We start from the raw sequence: 13,602 nt of genomic DNA, 5'->3' as shown, positions 1-13,602 counted from the left end.
GAGTGGAAAAGGTGATTCATCAGAGCAGGAGACGTTCCTGCCCCACAGAGCAAAAGATTGGAAGCAACATGCTCACAGTACAGAAAAGATCCAAACTACAGCATCAGCTCTGGGACTAAAGAAATACCATAATTCATCAAAAACTGCTCATCACAACACATTTTAATATTAAACTCAGGTATTTAAGTTGATCATTTTCAAAGATATATAAAGATTTCATTTATTCAGACAACTTTTTTCAGGACATTTACTTTGATCTCCTGACATGTTTTGATTGTCAACTGCCAGTCTTCTTCAGAGGCATGTGCTGATCTCTTTGATGTTTTCTCGACTTCCGCACAAGTCATTTTGTCTTCTTTATGTATATGCAAAATTAAGACAAAATTAACTTGCTGGAATTATCACGCGGAAGTTAAGAAAACTAATTTAGTAGTCTTGTAATTGTGGTAATTCTGCACACGCTTGTCCTGTCACAATAACGCGCTGGTGCGACATAATCCAAGATGGCCGCCCGAAGCAAATGGGACTCGAGCTGAGACTATTTATCTAATTAGAGCCTTAGAAGATATGGATATAATGAAATGAGTGGATGGACGGAAGCATAAACATGAGGACATTTACAGATACACATACAAGGACATTGGCAAACAAAACAAGCTTGTTCAGGGACATGAAGCCCTGCAATGACATATGGGTCATCATAAAGTTCTGCTTACACTCAAAATCCTGTTGAATGGAAGTAGAGCAGCCGCACTAACCACTGGCTTTGATTGACCAAAGTATGGTCACGTGCCTCTCTTCTCCACTACTCTGGCTCCTTCTCCTGCTCAGCTGACGAAAGTGAAACGTGAAAAGTGAAAGTGTGGTATCATCGAGCTGCTGCTTCAAAACTACAATCAAAATAAAAGTGAAAATAGTTCTTATGTAGTCTTCTATGTTGTGGCCGAATAGAAAAGGTTTGTCATGTTCACCCCGTGTCCAATCAGAACCCTTCCCAACCCCCAGACCTAAAGTGGAATTGAAGGCAAAGACTATTTTCATGTAAACACAAAGCAGAACGCTTTAATTCTGAATTATGTAATTTGAAATATTTTAATCAGAATAAATTAAAAAAACATCATGTAACCGTGGCCACTGAAAGCTTTTTACATCCTATCCTGAGCCACCTGCAGTATATCCACCAGCCACTAGGGGTGCACAACTCACACTTAGCTGTAAAAATACCACGCATTAGACCAGTTCACAGTCAGGAATGTTTATTTGCTTACAATAATAGATTGCATAGGTAGAGCTGTGCACAGTAGTCAGTGATACGTCCATCATTCAGTCTATTTGAGAAGCTCATCGCAGCATGTTTCAACTTCTTTTAAGGCGCGTTAACATAAAAGCAGCAGCGAATAAAAAATAATATCTAAAACTGCACAAAAAAGGTGGTGCAAAAAGCAGCAAAAGTGAAAGACATTCAGATTATTAGATGTGCTGGAGCTTCTTCCTATGAAAAAAAAAAAAAAGAGCTGCGCGAAGATTAACTGAAAATGCTTTGGCTTCACTGGCGTGACCGAGCAGCTGAGTTACTGGTGGCGTGCATTGGGAAAGGATGAACCTAAACACCAAACTTTATATAGTTCTGCTCAGCAAAAACAGGAAGAAACAATAAAAATCTAACTTTGGCCAAAGAGGAAAATACAAAATCTTTGCAGGAAGCCTTTGGTATAAATACATGATGCTCATCTGTGCTTCCTTCGTCTCACAGGAAGACTTCGACACATTTCAGACAACGTGTTGGTTCGCGTCTTGAGCTCTGCTTGTTGCTGTTCCTGGAGAGCTGCAATCCTGCATGTTTGTAGATCACATGTGTCAAACTGAAGGCCTGGGGGCCAAATCTGGCCCTTCACAGCGTAAAATTCCCCTAATTCAAAGTGTCATTACCACAGTGCTTTAAAAAAGATCTGGCAACAAGCTACTCATCAATGGTGGTAACTTTGTGCCCCAAAAAAGTCTGTGCAAGCAAATACATTTAGTTATGCGGCACAAATATAACACCATACTTATTCACAGGTGTTAAAGCTGCAGTATGTAAGGTTTTTTTTTGCTTCATTTGGTAAAAAAAATCAATAATCACCTTTGAGCATATTGTAATCCAAAGTGTTCTGAAAGGACTCTGGACTTTTGCATCTTCTCTTGGTTTTATAGATAACATTTAGAAATCCAGAGTTAAGTCACATTTAAACATAAGAGAAGCATATCCAAGGTGGAGAGAACCGACACAATTCATTTGCAGTCTGGATGTGGAGCGGTGTGGGTTTGCTCTGACCGGCAGAAACTACAGAGCGAGACGTGCATTCATGTCAGAGTCTCCAAAACACCTGGAAACGCTCCAATAACACAAAATAAAGTCCCTACATTTGTAACTTGTCTCTATTGAGACAAAAGTCACTAAGAGCTCCACAGTTGTGCGCTTGCACCAGGATATCGGTGAGAGACGATCGAGGGGAGAAAGAGCGTGGTTGTTTCTACACAAGTCTCACGATTCTACATACTGCAGCTTTAAGGCATGGAGAACTCGAAAACATGCACAATAGAAGCTCTCCAGGAACAGGAATAAGGACCAAAGCAAATACAAACCATAACATAACTCTCAGCTCAGGTTCTGTTGGTGTTTTTACGCGTCAGAGCCTTTCTGCCGACGCTTGGAGGGCGGGATCAGACGTACGGGGAGCTCAGGTGGTAACCCATGGCCATCCAGCTTCACCTCAATCAGGTGACTAGCCAGGGCAAACTCTTCATCATCCAGCATCCCGTCGCGGTCTACGTCGGACAGCTTCCAGATGCGTCCCAGCACAGAGTTGGGCAGGCGGGAGCTCACCATCCAGTCCTTGGCCTTGGGGCCGCTCAGTTTGCCCTCGTTGGGTGCCAGGTTGTAGAAGATTTCATCGTACTTGGGCTTGTCTTTGGTTACGACCCACATATCCTCCTCCTCAAATCCCACGCCGTTCTCATCAGCGAAGGGGTCACCCTCAGAGAACGGACCGGCTCGGGTCCCCAGGAAGGCGCCGCCTTGGACGCCGGGCTGCTCGCCAGCCTCCAGCTCCTCTTGCCTCAGGAGAGGCATCAGCTTGGCAATGTCAGCGGACAAGAGCTCGTCCAGTGCTGCCATCAGGTTGGGCTTCAAAGTTTTAAACTTTGTAAAGTCATGAACCATCAGTTGTTCCTTCAAAGAGAAGACGACCATGATCATTATTAGCCAATAAGTGCACTCAAACATACAGATGAGGAGAAATTCAGTGGTTGGGACTGACCTGCATCTTTTTGCAGTCCGGAAAGTCTCCGGCGGAGATGTTGTGCTGCAGCTGGATCTTGGAGAAGATAACGGGCAGCTGATAAATCAGGTTCTTCTTCTTGTTGTCCTTCCTGAAGACTGAGGGCATCTCCTGCTTCAGGTAGCTGATGATGTGGGCGTGAACCTGGGTTTGAAGACAGGCAGAGTTTTACAATGCCATGCAGCAAGGACAAATTACAGTATACAGTATACAGTATTCCTTTATTTTATTCAAATGATGAATACTCTTACTTTATAACCCATTGGTTGATAACAATTTATTACGTTTTTCCTCATACATAATACATATTTTCACTTGATCAAGCCTTTTCCAACATTTCAAACTAAAAAACAAGTTTTAAAAGTATCCATGATTCATGCTGTTACCGTATCGGGCCAAAATCGGTATCGGTCAATACGCAAGGCTGCAATATCGGTATCGTATCGGAAGTGGAAAAGGTTTCATGGGGACATTCTTAATGGCAGTAATAATAAGAATTTGCTGGTCAGATGATCACCCACCCTGACCAAACGGGCCCTCTTCACCAGGTCGTTGAGTTTGCGTAGTGCAGCGTTACGAGGCAGGTTCTGGATGTCCGCGAACAAATCCTCCTCCTCCAGCTCGAACAGCCTCCGGTTGTCGGCCACGAGCAGCGGCTCCGACCAGAACGAGCCAATGTAGACGCGCAGAACCTCCGGGGTGCCAAACACCTTCCCCAGGGACCACATGAGGGCCCCGTAGACCCTCATCAGCTGCTGGGTGCCCACCATGTCGGCCTTGTTCAGCACCACGCGCAGCTTGTCCTCGTTGCCCTTCAGGGCGCCGATGGCCTCGGAGAACTCGTCCGATATCTCCAGTTTGTGGGCATCAAAGAGCAGGATGATGCGGTCCACACGCTCGGCGAACCAGCGCAGCACGGCCGGGAAGTCGTAGCCTGGAAAACACACGAGAACTCAGACATTTGTCAACAGGGATGTTGCAGAAGGCAGCAATGACAATGACAGCAAAGGCGAGGACAGAGGGTCAGCTCACACACACCCTTCACGCCTCTTATCTGTGTCTGACAGATAAGAAAAAGACCATTTCCACCGCCGCAGAATAACAATATCCCCACGGCTAATTATACTCAGGAGATACACTAGTCAAAGGTAGGTCATACAAAAGTCATAAATATGAGATAAAAAGTTGTAATTATGAGATAAAGTCATAATTACAAGATAAAAAAGTCATAATTATGAGATAAAAAGTCTATAATTACAAGATAAAAACGTTCATAATGAGATAAAAAACCCTAATTACGAGATTAAAAAGTTGTAACTACAAAATTAAAAAACCCTAATTATGAGATAAAAAGTAATTATGAGATAAAAAGTCATAACTACAAGATAACAAATTCATAATTACAAGATGAAAAATCACAATTGCGAGATAAAGTAAGAATTACAAGATAAAAAGTCATAATTATGAGACACAAAATTAGTAATTATGAGATAGTCATAATTACGAGATAAAAAAGTTGTAACTACGAGATAAAAAAGTCATAATTATGAGATAAAAAGTCCATAATTACGAGATAAAAAAAGTCAAAATGAGATAAAAATCCCCAATTACGAGATAAAAAGTAATTATTATGGGATGAAAAAATCATAATTACAAGATAAAAAGTCACAATTACAAGATAAAAAGTCAGAATTATGAGATATAACGTTGTTGTTATTAGATATGAAAAAGTCATGATTATATAATATAAAGTCAATTGTATAATATGTAAAGTATAAGACAAAGTAAGTAAATCCATTCCCAGTTTGGGACTTTTGCTTGAGACAAAAACAAATTGCATTGATTTTTCAGAAAGCAAAGCCTCATTTTTGTGCAAAAAAAAAAAGATGTTAAGTCATTAATGTATAAAATACAAATTATTCTTGTTTCTGTTACTTTCATCCAAGGGGTTTCTTCAATTCTGTACAAAGTGATCGTTATAGGTTTTTTTTTGGGTGTTTGTCCTTAATGTTGTGCAGGTAACATTATGAACCGTACATTAGACACATGACACAAGGACAAACCTCACACATGAGGTTGTTTAAGTAGAGAAAGGTTTAGGTAGACTTCAGATTAGTATCATTAAGATGTTTGAATCAGTGCTCTGTGAGTGAGTCAGCACAGATAAGTGGGATCATGTAGCTTTAGACTCTTTAGACTTGTTAGTTTCTCATGCTTGTGTTACTCAGAGCGTGAGTGAGGAGCAGCGATGATGGTGGCCTCTCTCAGTATCTGCTGCTGCTCAGGGTTATTGTCTGGTCCCGTGGATTAGCCAGGCCAGGCGTGATGAGTTTGTGAGCTGATGATGGGGCGGGTGTGTCTCAGCGAGCGGCCCCTCCCCCGACCTTCCCTCTCCTCACCTTTGGCACCTTGCTCACCTCGACTCACTCTCTGCTTGGCACCAGAGAGGATCCCCGGGGTGTCAATGATGCTGATGCTCTCCAGGACCTGATTGGGCATCTGGGCACACTGGAATCTGGAGAGAGTTTTTAGATAAATGTAAATAAAGTTTTACTGTACCAGGGAAGAGATTCGACTGAAGGAATGTGCCAATCAACAGATAATGGCATTGATGCCAACCTTAGGGTTTGCTTAAGGTGAGACAATGCACATTAATAATAATAATAATGATAATAATAATGCATTGGATTTGATATAGCGTTTTATCATAGACACTCAAAGCGCTTTACAGAACTACAGTATTATGCTTTCACTCCACATTTAGTGGTGGTAAGCTACTATTGTAGCCACAGCTGCCCTGGGGCAGACTGACGGAGGCCAGGCTGCCATAGTGCACCATAGGCCCCTCCGACCACCACGAACACTCACACACACTACATTCATACTATGCAATGTGGGGGAAGTGTCTTGCCCAAGGACACAATGACAGATACCACTGGAGTGACTGTCCCCCACTGTGTCACCAGGAATTAATGACACAATATTGGGTTCACAAGATCAATATAATATGATAGAACTCAAACTAATGATGAAACATCTTGTGATGATTAAAGATGGCTATATCTCGTCGTACGATATCTCGTCTGAAATATCAAGTGTGTATTGCTTACTAAACCAGAAATATCTCAGCTTTCTAGTTCCCCTAGGGTTTTTGTAATGCAGGTACGATTGACGATTTTCAGCACTTTCCACGCCATTATCATCAACCATATCCATGGAATCTCGAGAGCAACTTTTTGATGTCAATTTCTAAAAAGACAATGAAGGACATTAGGTATTACAACAGGAACCATTGAGTTGTACCCAGTGGGCACGCAGTGTAGCTGTTCCCACTCAACGTTCTTGAAGCCAAAATAAGGGGCGCTTCCATCGTTCAAATTTGACGTCATTTGGAACCAGAGTCTGCGCAATAGGGTCCGGTGGGAGGAGCCCTGGTAACACGCCCCCGCCCATTTAGCATACTGCCCTGATGACTTGCACAAGCCCAGCTACACCAACGGCTTGTTCCGATCATAGAGGTTAGTACAAAACCACAATATAATTCAGCTGTCAATCATCATCATATATGACATAAAATCCCATTTTTCAACCTCAAATAACTTATTTAAAATAAACTTCACAGAAAAATTAGCAGTTGAACCCAATGTACGGTGATAATAACTAATGATCAAAGCAGAGTTTAGGATTAAAAAAAATGATGTGATGGGTATTTTAACTTTACAGTTTGACCCACATCCCATCCGTTATCATTGAGGAGGCGGGGTTTATGACCTATACTGCAGCCAGTCAGCAGGGGGAGCTCTAAATATAAAAGCTTCACTCCACCGGGAAGCTTGTCCTGTCCATTCTTTTTACAATCTATAGTTGTACAACTTTCATGTTTTCCATTTCACTCTGTTACCACAAAAAGGTAGACCTTCATCATTCAACCCCATGTAAAACAAAAAGTAGTGTGCTTTCAGAAACCAGTCACAAGATAACATGATCACCAGTCAAACTGTAACACTCTTAAACCGTAACTCCTACAAACCGCGCAATGCAATTAAAGCTGACAATTTTCCTGGTCCAGATGGTAAAATTGAAAAACTAGGAGACATTTGAACTATTCAGAGGGTCATTCCTAATTTCTATGTATTCAGCCTGCACGCATGTACTTGTAGTATCATCAAGACGTTTAGAGATTAAGCTTTCTGTCCCTGTCCTCCTGACATGGGCCTGTGTTTGTGTCTGTTTGCTGTTTATTTATGTGGTTTGGCTTTTAATGTGTTGTCCTGCTGCAACAGATGACTTCCCCTGATGTTGTATCCACATAGCCTGTTCCATCCCCACAAGATGATTCTTGTTTGGACTTGTGCTAAATCATGTGGAAATGGTTGCCTCCAAATGATGTAAGGAGCAGATTGGATGCTGCCCTCCATTGTGTTGGGGCAGGAATCCCGTTCCTCGGAGCTTCCTGAAGGAAAATGACGCCTTCTGCCAGAACCAAACAATAAGGAGGGGTAACGACGTGTGGTCAAGAACAACACAACCGCTTCCTGCTGCTTATGGGCCTAACAAGTCTACTGGTTCCCAGTAGAGGAAGTCCAAGCAAGCGAAGAGATGCAAACACATTGACAAGTGAACAAACCCGGCCTGAAAGGATGGGGGTGTGAAACCTACGACTCAGCCATAATACAGCAACACAGACCTCTATAGCTCAGTGGGTCGTGGAACTATTGAGAACCTTTGAGCTCTAATGGTCAAGTTCAGAAATTCCCAACTCATGGGCAGATACTCAAATGCGGGTCTCAAACATAAGCAGAGTTTGTGGTGGTTTTCCTTATAGTTTTCCGAAATTCATTTGAAAAAATAGTAAAATAGTTTTCTGCTGCTTTGATTCTAACATATTAATGTTAGATATTAGTCTTCAGTGAAATAGTCCCAAACTTTTGAGACTTTAGGTTGGTTCTTCTTCTGTTGCGCAATAGACCCCTTAATGGCCCACGTCACAAGTGACGTGGCTGAAAGCAAAAACAGAAAACGCCGCTGGCTAAAGCATATATATATATATTTAAATACTAGATGATGCAAGCGGGATTCGTCAGCATAGCTCAACGGCGGCCATCTTATCTCAGACAACTGATGTTCTGACATTCTGACGCGCTCCACGGTAGCTGTTGGAAGGTGAGTGATCAGCTAAAAAAAAAAAACTCTTAACTCTATGAAATGTTGACGGATTTACAAACGGTTTGCCTTATTACAAACCTTATTATATGTAGGTATGACATAGGATGCTTGTACATGTTGAAATTGCCGTTTGAAAATTGGTTAAAAATTGAGCAAGTTCGGGCTATTTAAATAGTACATGCACCATTGACATTGATGTAATGAGCGGGGCCAGCTGTCTGAGGTAAAATGGCCGCCATGTTGCTACGTAGCTCCTTGTTGTCTAACAGAGCGGGTAAGTCATCTATGGTGGTTTGCCTCCACGCTAAGCCCCGCCCAACAAAATACCTCACGTTTATAAAGAATCAAAGGGTAAATTGTTCTTCACGATGTAAATAGTGCAGCGACACCCAGCAGTTCATGTGTTACTGCAGCAAAAATGAAGCAGAAAGCGGCGGCCAGCCTGATTTTATCATTAATGTACATTAATCAATGCAAATTTTTGTCTGTTACACACATTGTGGTTGGCGCAAATCTTGAGACGATCTATGTATTTATTTCTATTTTTTTAATACCAACTTTTTTTTGTATTTAGTTTAAATGAAGTTTATGCATGACGCACAGCGCTATTTACATTATCAAGCCACATGGAACATATCGTTATCAATAACTACTCTGAAATAAAAGGTTCTGGGTGAATGCAGTGGAAAAGTGGCTTCTTTTGTATGTGTTGGATCATTAGTGCAAGCCTCTCTATGTTCCCCTGTTTTGGCTTTTGTGAGTTATTTTAGAGTTTATTTCCTGTCATTTTGTTGGCAGGTTATGGCAGGTTCTTTTGTTTTTGTTCTGGATTTTAAAAAAAAAGCACTGCTTGTCGGCCTGGTCTTTGCACAATGGTTCCAACAAACTACTCACATGTGAAAAATGTTTAAAGTCCACAAAGATGGTTTGGGAATCCCTCGAACATGCTACATGCAGCAGGTCGAGGTCGAACATGTGACTTCAAAGAGTGGAAAAACATGCAGAGGAATCCAGTCGTGCACACTGTAAACAAGGCCTGAAGGAACCTCCAGTGTTTTCCATCAGCTTCCCATCTCACTGCCAGTGCCAGCCCGTGACTTCATGTGTTTGTCTTTGCCCCCGGGGGCCGAGGGGACCTCCGACATTCTGTTTGAACTTGCGTACATAGCAGTTCCTGTCCAAATGCATTTGCTTTTCAACACACTCTTGAGTGATATCGCTCCCTTCCTCTGGTTTTTCCACAAATAAGGCAAGTACGTGCCTCCTCTGCTCTGAAATCTGGCACAAAGGCTTGAAATTCCAAACAGCTAAAGATGTTTCTCTGCCTCACTCCCAGCTCACACACACACACACGGCCGATTTTATGCAGATACTGTATCTCACTGGTGGAAACTGGTGGTGATCTCACTGAAAATAAAAACCTCATCGCTCACCTGTTGAGGAAAGTGTTTCCGAAGGGGTTGAGTTTGCGAAAAGGTTTGTTGGGATCGACAATGAGGGCGTTTCCTGGGATGACTCCCTCCACCTCCCCATGCATGATGGCCGTGAAGCAGTCGGTGGTGGGTTCAGGGCCCACTCTGCTCCCGGGAATGTCCTGCTCCAGCAGATACCTGTCAGTCACAAGCAGGTTACAGTGCTTCCTCTTGGAGAACATGCAAGTGCATCATCAACTGTCAAAAACATCTGTTCCCAGCAGTGTGTGTGTGTGTGTGTGTGTGTGTGTGTGAGGAAGTGGGTTGTCTTCTAATCAACGGGATGGTGATTAAAAAGCTTAGTAACTAAAAATTTAACAAATTCCTTGATTCTGGGCGTGGCTCCTGGAGCAGTTAAGACGTGCCCAGTCTAAACTATAAAATCTCAAAGAACCATCTATGCTATGCTAACTAGCATCAATACTCACTATACCTCTCGATTCACAATTCTCTCAATCCAACCTACTTGCCGCAGATTGCAGAGTCCACAGGTGCTGGTTTTCATAGGAGGGGCGGGGCTAACAGTGATGTAAGAAGTCACCAAAACGTCACCAACCACCATTCACAGCCACTAGCAAAATTTAATAGTAATGTTTGAACCCATAGAAGGCAGTCACTTTTACATGTTTACAACAAAATACTTTGACCAAAATATCAAGAGTTGGACTAGAATCAATCTGCAACACCACTTCATACCCAAATACATACATACATAGGTTTTGGGGTTTGGTTACATCAGCACGTTGCCCCTACATGTCATGTCAAACAAAGATGACAAATGCAGAAAAAAGTAACTTAAGGATTGGGGTCCAAATTTAGCCAATTGTCACATAAGGCCCACAGAATGACATTGTATGCACTGAAAATTTCATGGAAAACCAGTAAGCATGAAGAAAAATAGTGTGTTATTGAATATCTGTGTGTTATTTACAACTGAAATCGTCCCAAATCCCCTTACAATATCAACCACCTTCAGCCAATCACAATAATTATAATGGCTTAGATTTATGTAGCGCTTTTTTTCAAGGAGACTCAAAGCGCGTTACAGAAATCATTATTCATTCACACCAGTCACTCACATCGATCATACCAGTGGTGGTAAGCTATAATGTAGCCACAGCTGAAGTTGGGCATACTGCCTTTTCGCTGACCTCCACCACCAACATTTATACGCATTCATACAAAGCAATGTAGGTAAAGTGCCTTGCCCAAGAAACAACAACAATGACTTGGATTCGAACCTCCAACCCTTTGATTATTGGACGACCCACTCTACCACTGATCCACAGTCGCCCCACTTCAATGGCGCCAGACATCTACCAATGGGACCACTGGGAAACTTTATCACATAGACAGGTATCGGACCCTTGACGGTGCAATAATCATCAACACTTACTTGATGAACGTCGTCTTCCCAGTGGAATACTGTCCCACCACCAGCACCATGGGTTTGTTGTCAAAATCAGCATCTTCCAGACTGGGAGAGTGGAAGTCCTGGAAACCATAGTACTGCTCCAGAGGCAACAGCTTGGTCCGGTACATGGACTTCAGCCCTTCGGTCACCGTGCGGATCACCTCGGGCGCCTTCTTCACATTTTTCCTCCCCCACCGTGACATGTTTGATGGACTAATGAGATGATAGGGAGCTCCTTATGGGAAAATAATCAGCGCCGGGGTCGTGTCTGTTGTTTGCAGAGGAGTTTCCTGTGGCTGAAGCTTTTGGAAAAACCGTCAGATGTTTCCTGTATTTATGTAAAGAGTTCTCACTCGTCCTTGAAGTATGTTCTGTGAATGCCTAAGGCCGACGTTTTGGTTCCAAGCTGCCACAAACAGAAGCCTGAAATGTGGAGAATAATAATAGAAATTAATCCAAATAACTGCAATCTAAAGTTAGGTTGTGGCATCTCGTGAGTGATGTCTGTGCATGCCTGGAAAAAATCTGGAACGCAGATAATTCACACACGATGAAATGAGTAAGACATTCCTTTTAACCATATCGGTGCCTTGCAGTGCAAGATGACATTTGTGCAGAAGTATTTCAAGGCAGGAAGATACTTTTTTGGGAAGCAAAAGTTGAGAGATGTTTTTTTACACAAAAAAAAGGAGTTTAAGTTTAGGCCTTCTAGGAATTCCTTTTTTGGTGGGGGTTTCAAGGCACAAAATGCCAGATTTATCAGTGCATTCAGTGAAAGGGAAGGGCACATGTCAGTGATCCGTGAAGAAGAGCTTCACTTTAAAAAGGGATGGAAAACAAAATCATAGGCATGTCACAAGACCCTGGAGCATAGAGGAGGATCTACTAAAACAGAGAAAGACGACTTGCAGTCAAAGAGTTAAACACATACATCAATAATGTAGAGTTTAACTTTGTATTCTGAAGCCGTGGGAGACGAAACAAATAAGGAAAAATGATGAAGAGAGGGTCAAACTCTGAACGTCAAACCAGAAAAGTTCATTAACTACGAGTGTGTCCAACTTTTAGTCTGTGGCTCATCAAAGGGAGACTGTGAGTCCTCATGTGACAGTGGAAAAAAGTTGTAGCTTCACATTCGACACTAAACAACAATTGAGCTTTAATTCTTTGGTGAAACACATCATGAGTTGTTTTTAAGAGGAACATTTAAAGTGCAATGTGATCAGTTACAGGGGAAAAAAAGGACGAGTATTTACCAAAATCCTGACGCGCCTTCTTCCACACACTGTGTCTCTCTCCTCAGTCTTGGCTCTTGGAAAATCCTTCACCTCAGGCTTTTGGAAGAGCTGCAGCTACATGTATGGCTTGCACCGCCTTTTTCTTCTCTAACGGGTTTCAGATGAACTTCTCTGATGGTGGACTCTTCTCTCCCAGGGATGCCTGGCAGTACTGAGGGCACACACACTGGTTAGAGGGCGTGGGCAAGAGGAGGAGGAGAAGAAGGAGGAGGAAGAGGAGGAGGAGTGTTAGTGGATAAATAATTTGGATGGACCTGTTTTTTTTTGTTTTTTTAACTCATTAGAAAAGACAAAACACAAGCTGGACTTCCTTCTGTTTTAAATGTTCCACTCTTCCCACAGTGTTATACTGAACATTCCCAGCTGTCACACTCTTTATTCCCCCCCTCATCACTCTTAAAGCAATACCATTACAAACCAATCATGTGAATGCTCGAGATCACATGTGTCAAACTCAAGGCCTTGGGGCCAATTTTTTTTTCGAATTATTCCACAAAATCTCCTAAAATTAAATTAAAATTGGTCCAAAAATGAATAAATCAAAAGAAAGTATCAGTCACTTATTGCTTAGATATTTTTGATGCCTTCCATACTTTATGTCTAATTTATAACTGGAAGTACAAACTTGGGTTGAAATTGTTCATTTTCCTGCCTAAAACCTGCAGCCCACTTTTAATCGAACTGGTTCCTATTTGGCCCTTGAACTAAAATGAGTTTGACACCCCGACTTTAGACGATTGCTTTAAAGCTGAATAATTGAACTTTGTTACTAATTTATATCAGAAATGTCTTTGAAGTTGTTTGTATCAACTTTTAGAGTCAAAAACACTTTTAATTTTCATAATATTATGTTGTCAAAGGGTCAGAGAGAGACTGGGAGGGGGTCCACAGATGCCTTCAAAAAACTAAGATGATTTTTTGAACAATTTGAG

At 42.0% G+C, this 13,602-nt stretch overlaps 1 protein-coding gene across 2 annotated transcripts; it reads right to left on the bottom strand.

Moving 5' to 3' along the window:
- Positions 1-1,239: 1,239 nt before the first annotated feature.
- Positions 1,240-12,854, bottom strand: ehd2b (EH-domain containing 2b). Of its 2 annotated transcripts, none has more exons than XM_028464906.1 (7): positions 12,629-12,854; positions 11,355-11,795; positions 9,920-10,096; positions 5,720-5,835; positions 3,842-4,254; positions 3,300-3,464; positions 1,240-3,211 (listed from the first exon to the last, which is right to left on the bottom strand). In XM_028464906.1, the coding sequence occupies exons 2-7, from the start codon at positions 11,573-11,575 to the stop codon at positions 2,663-2,665; spliced, it is 1,641 nt and encodes a 546-aa protein (XP_028320707.1). In that variant the 5' UTR covers positions 11,576-11,795; positions 12,629-12,854; the 3' UTR covers positions 1,240-2,662. The 2 variants fall into 2 exon arrangements, with proteins under 2 accessions (XP_028320707.1, XP_028320709.1); XM_028464908.1 differs by having other exon boundaries at positions 5,738-5,835; positions 12,629-12,853.
- Between the last annotated feature and the right edge of the window lie 748 nt (positions 12,855-13,602).

Source organism: Gouania willdenowi, chromosome 13 (genome assembly GCF_900634775.1).
Source record: "Gouania willdenowi chromosome 13, fGouWil2.1, whole genome shotgun sequence".
Lineage (NCBI taxonomy): Eukaryota > Metazoa > Chordata > Actinopteri > Blenniiformes > Gobiesocidae > Gouania > Gouania willdenowi.
The sequence above is the reverse complement of the archived record's forward strand: the minus strand, read 5'-3'. Positions and strand labels throughout refer to the sequence as shown.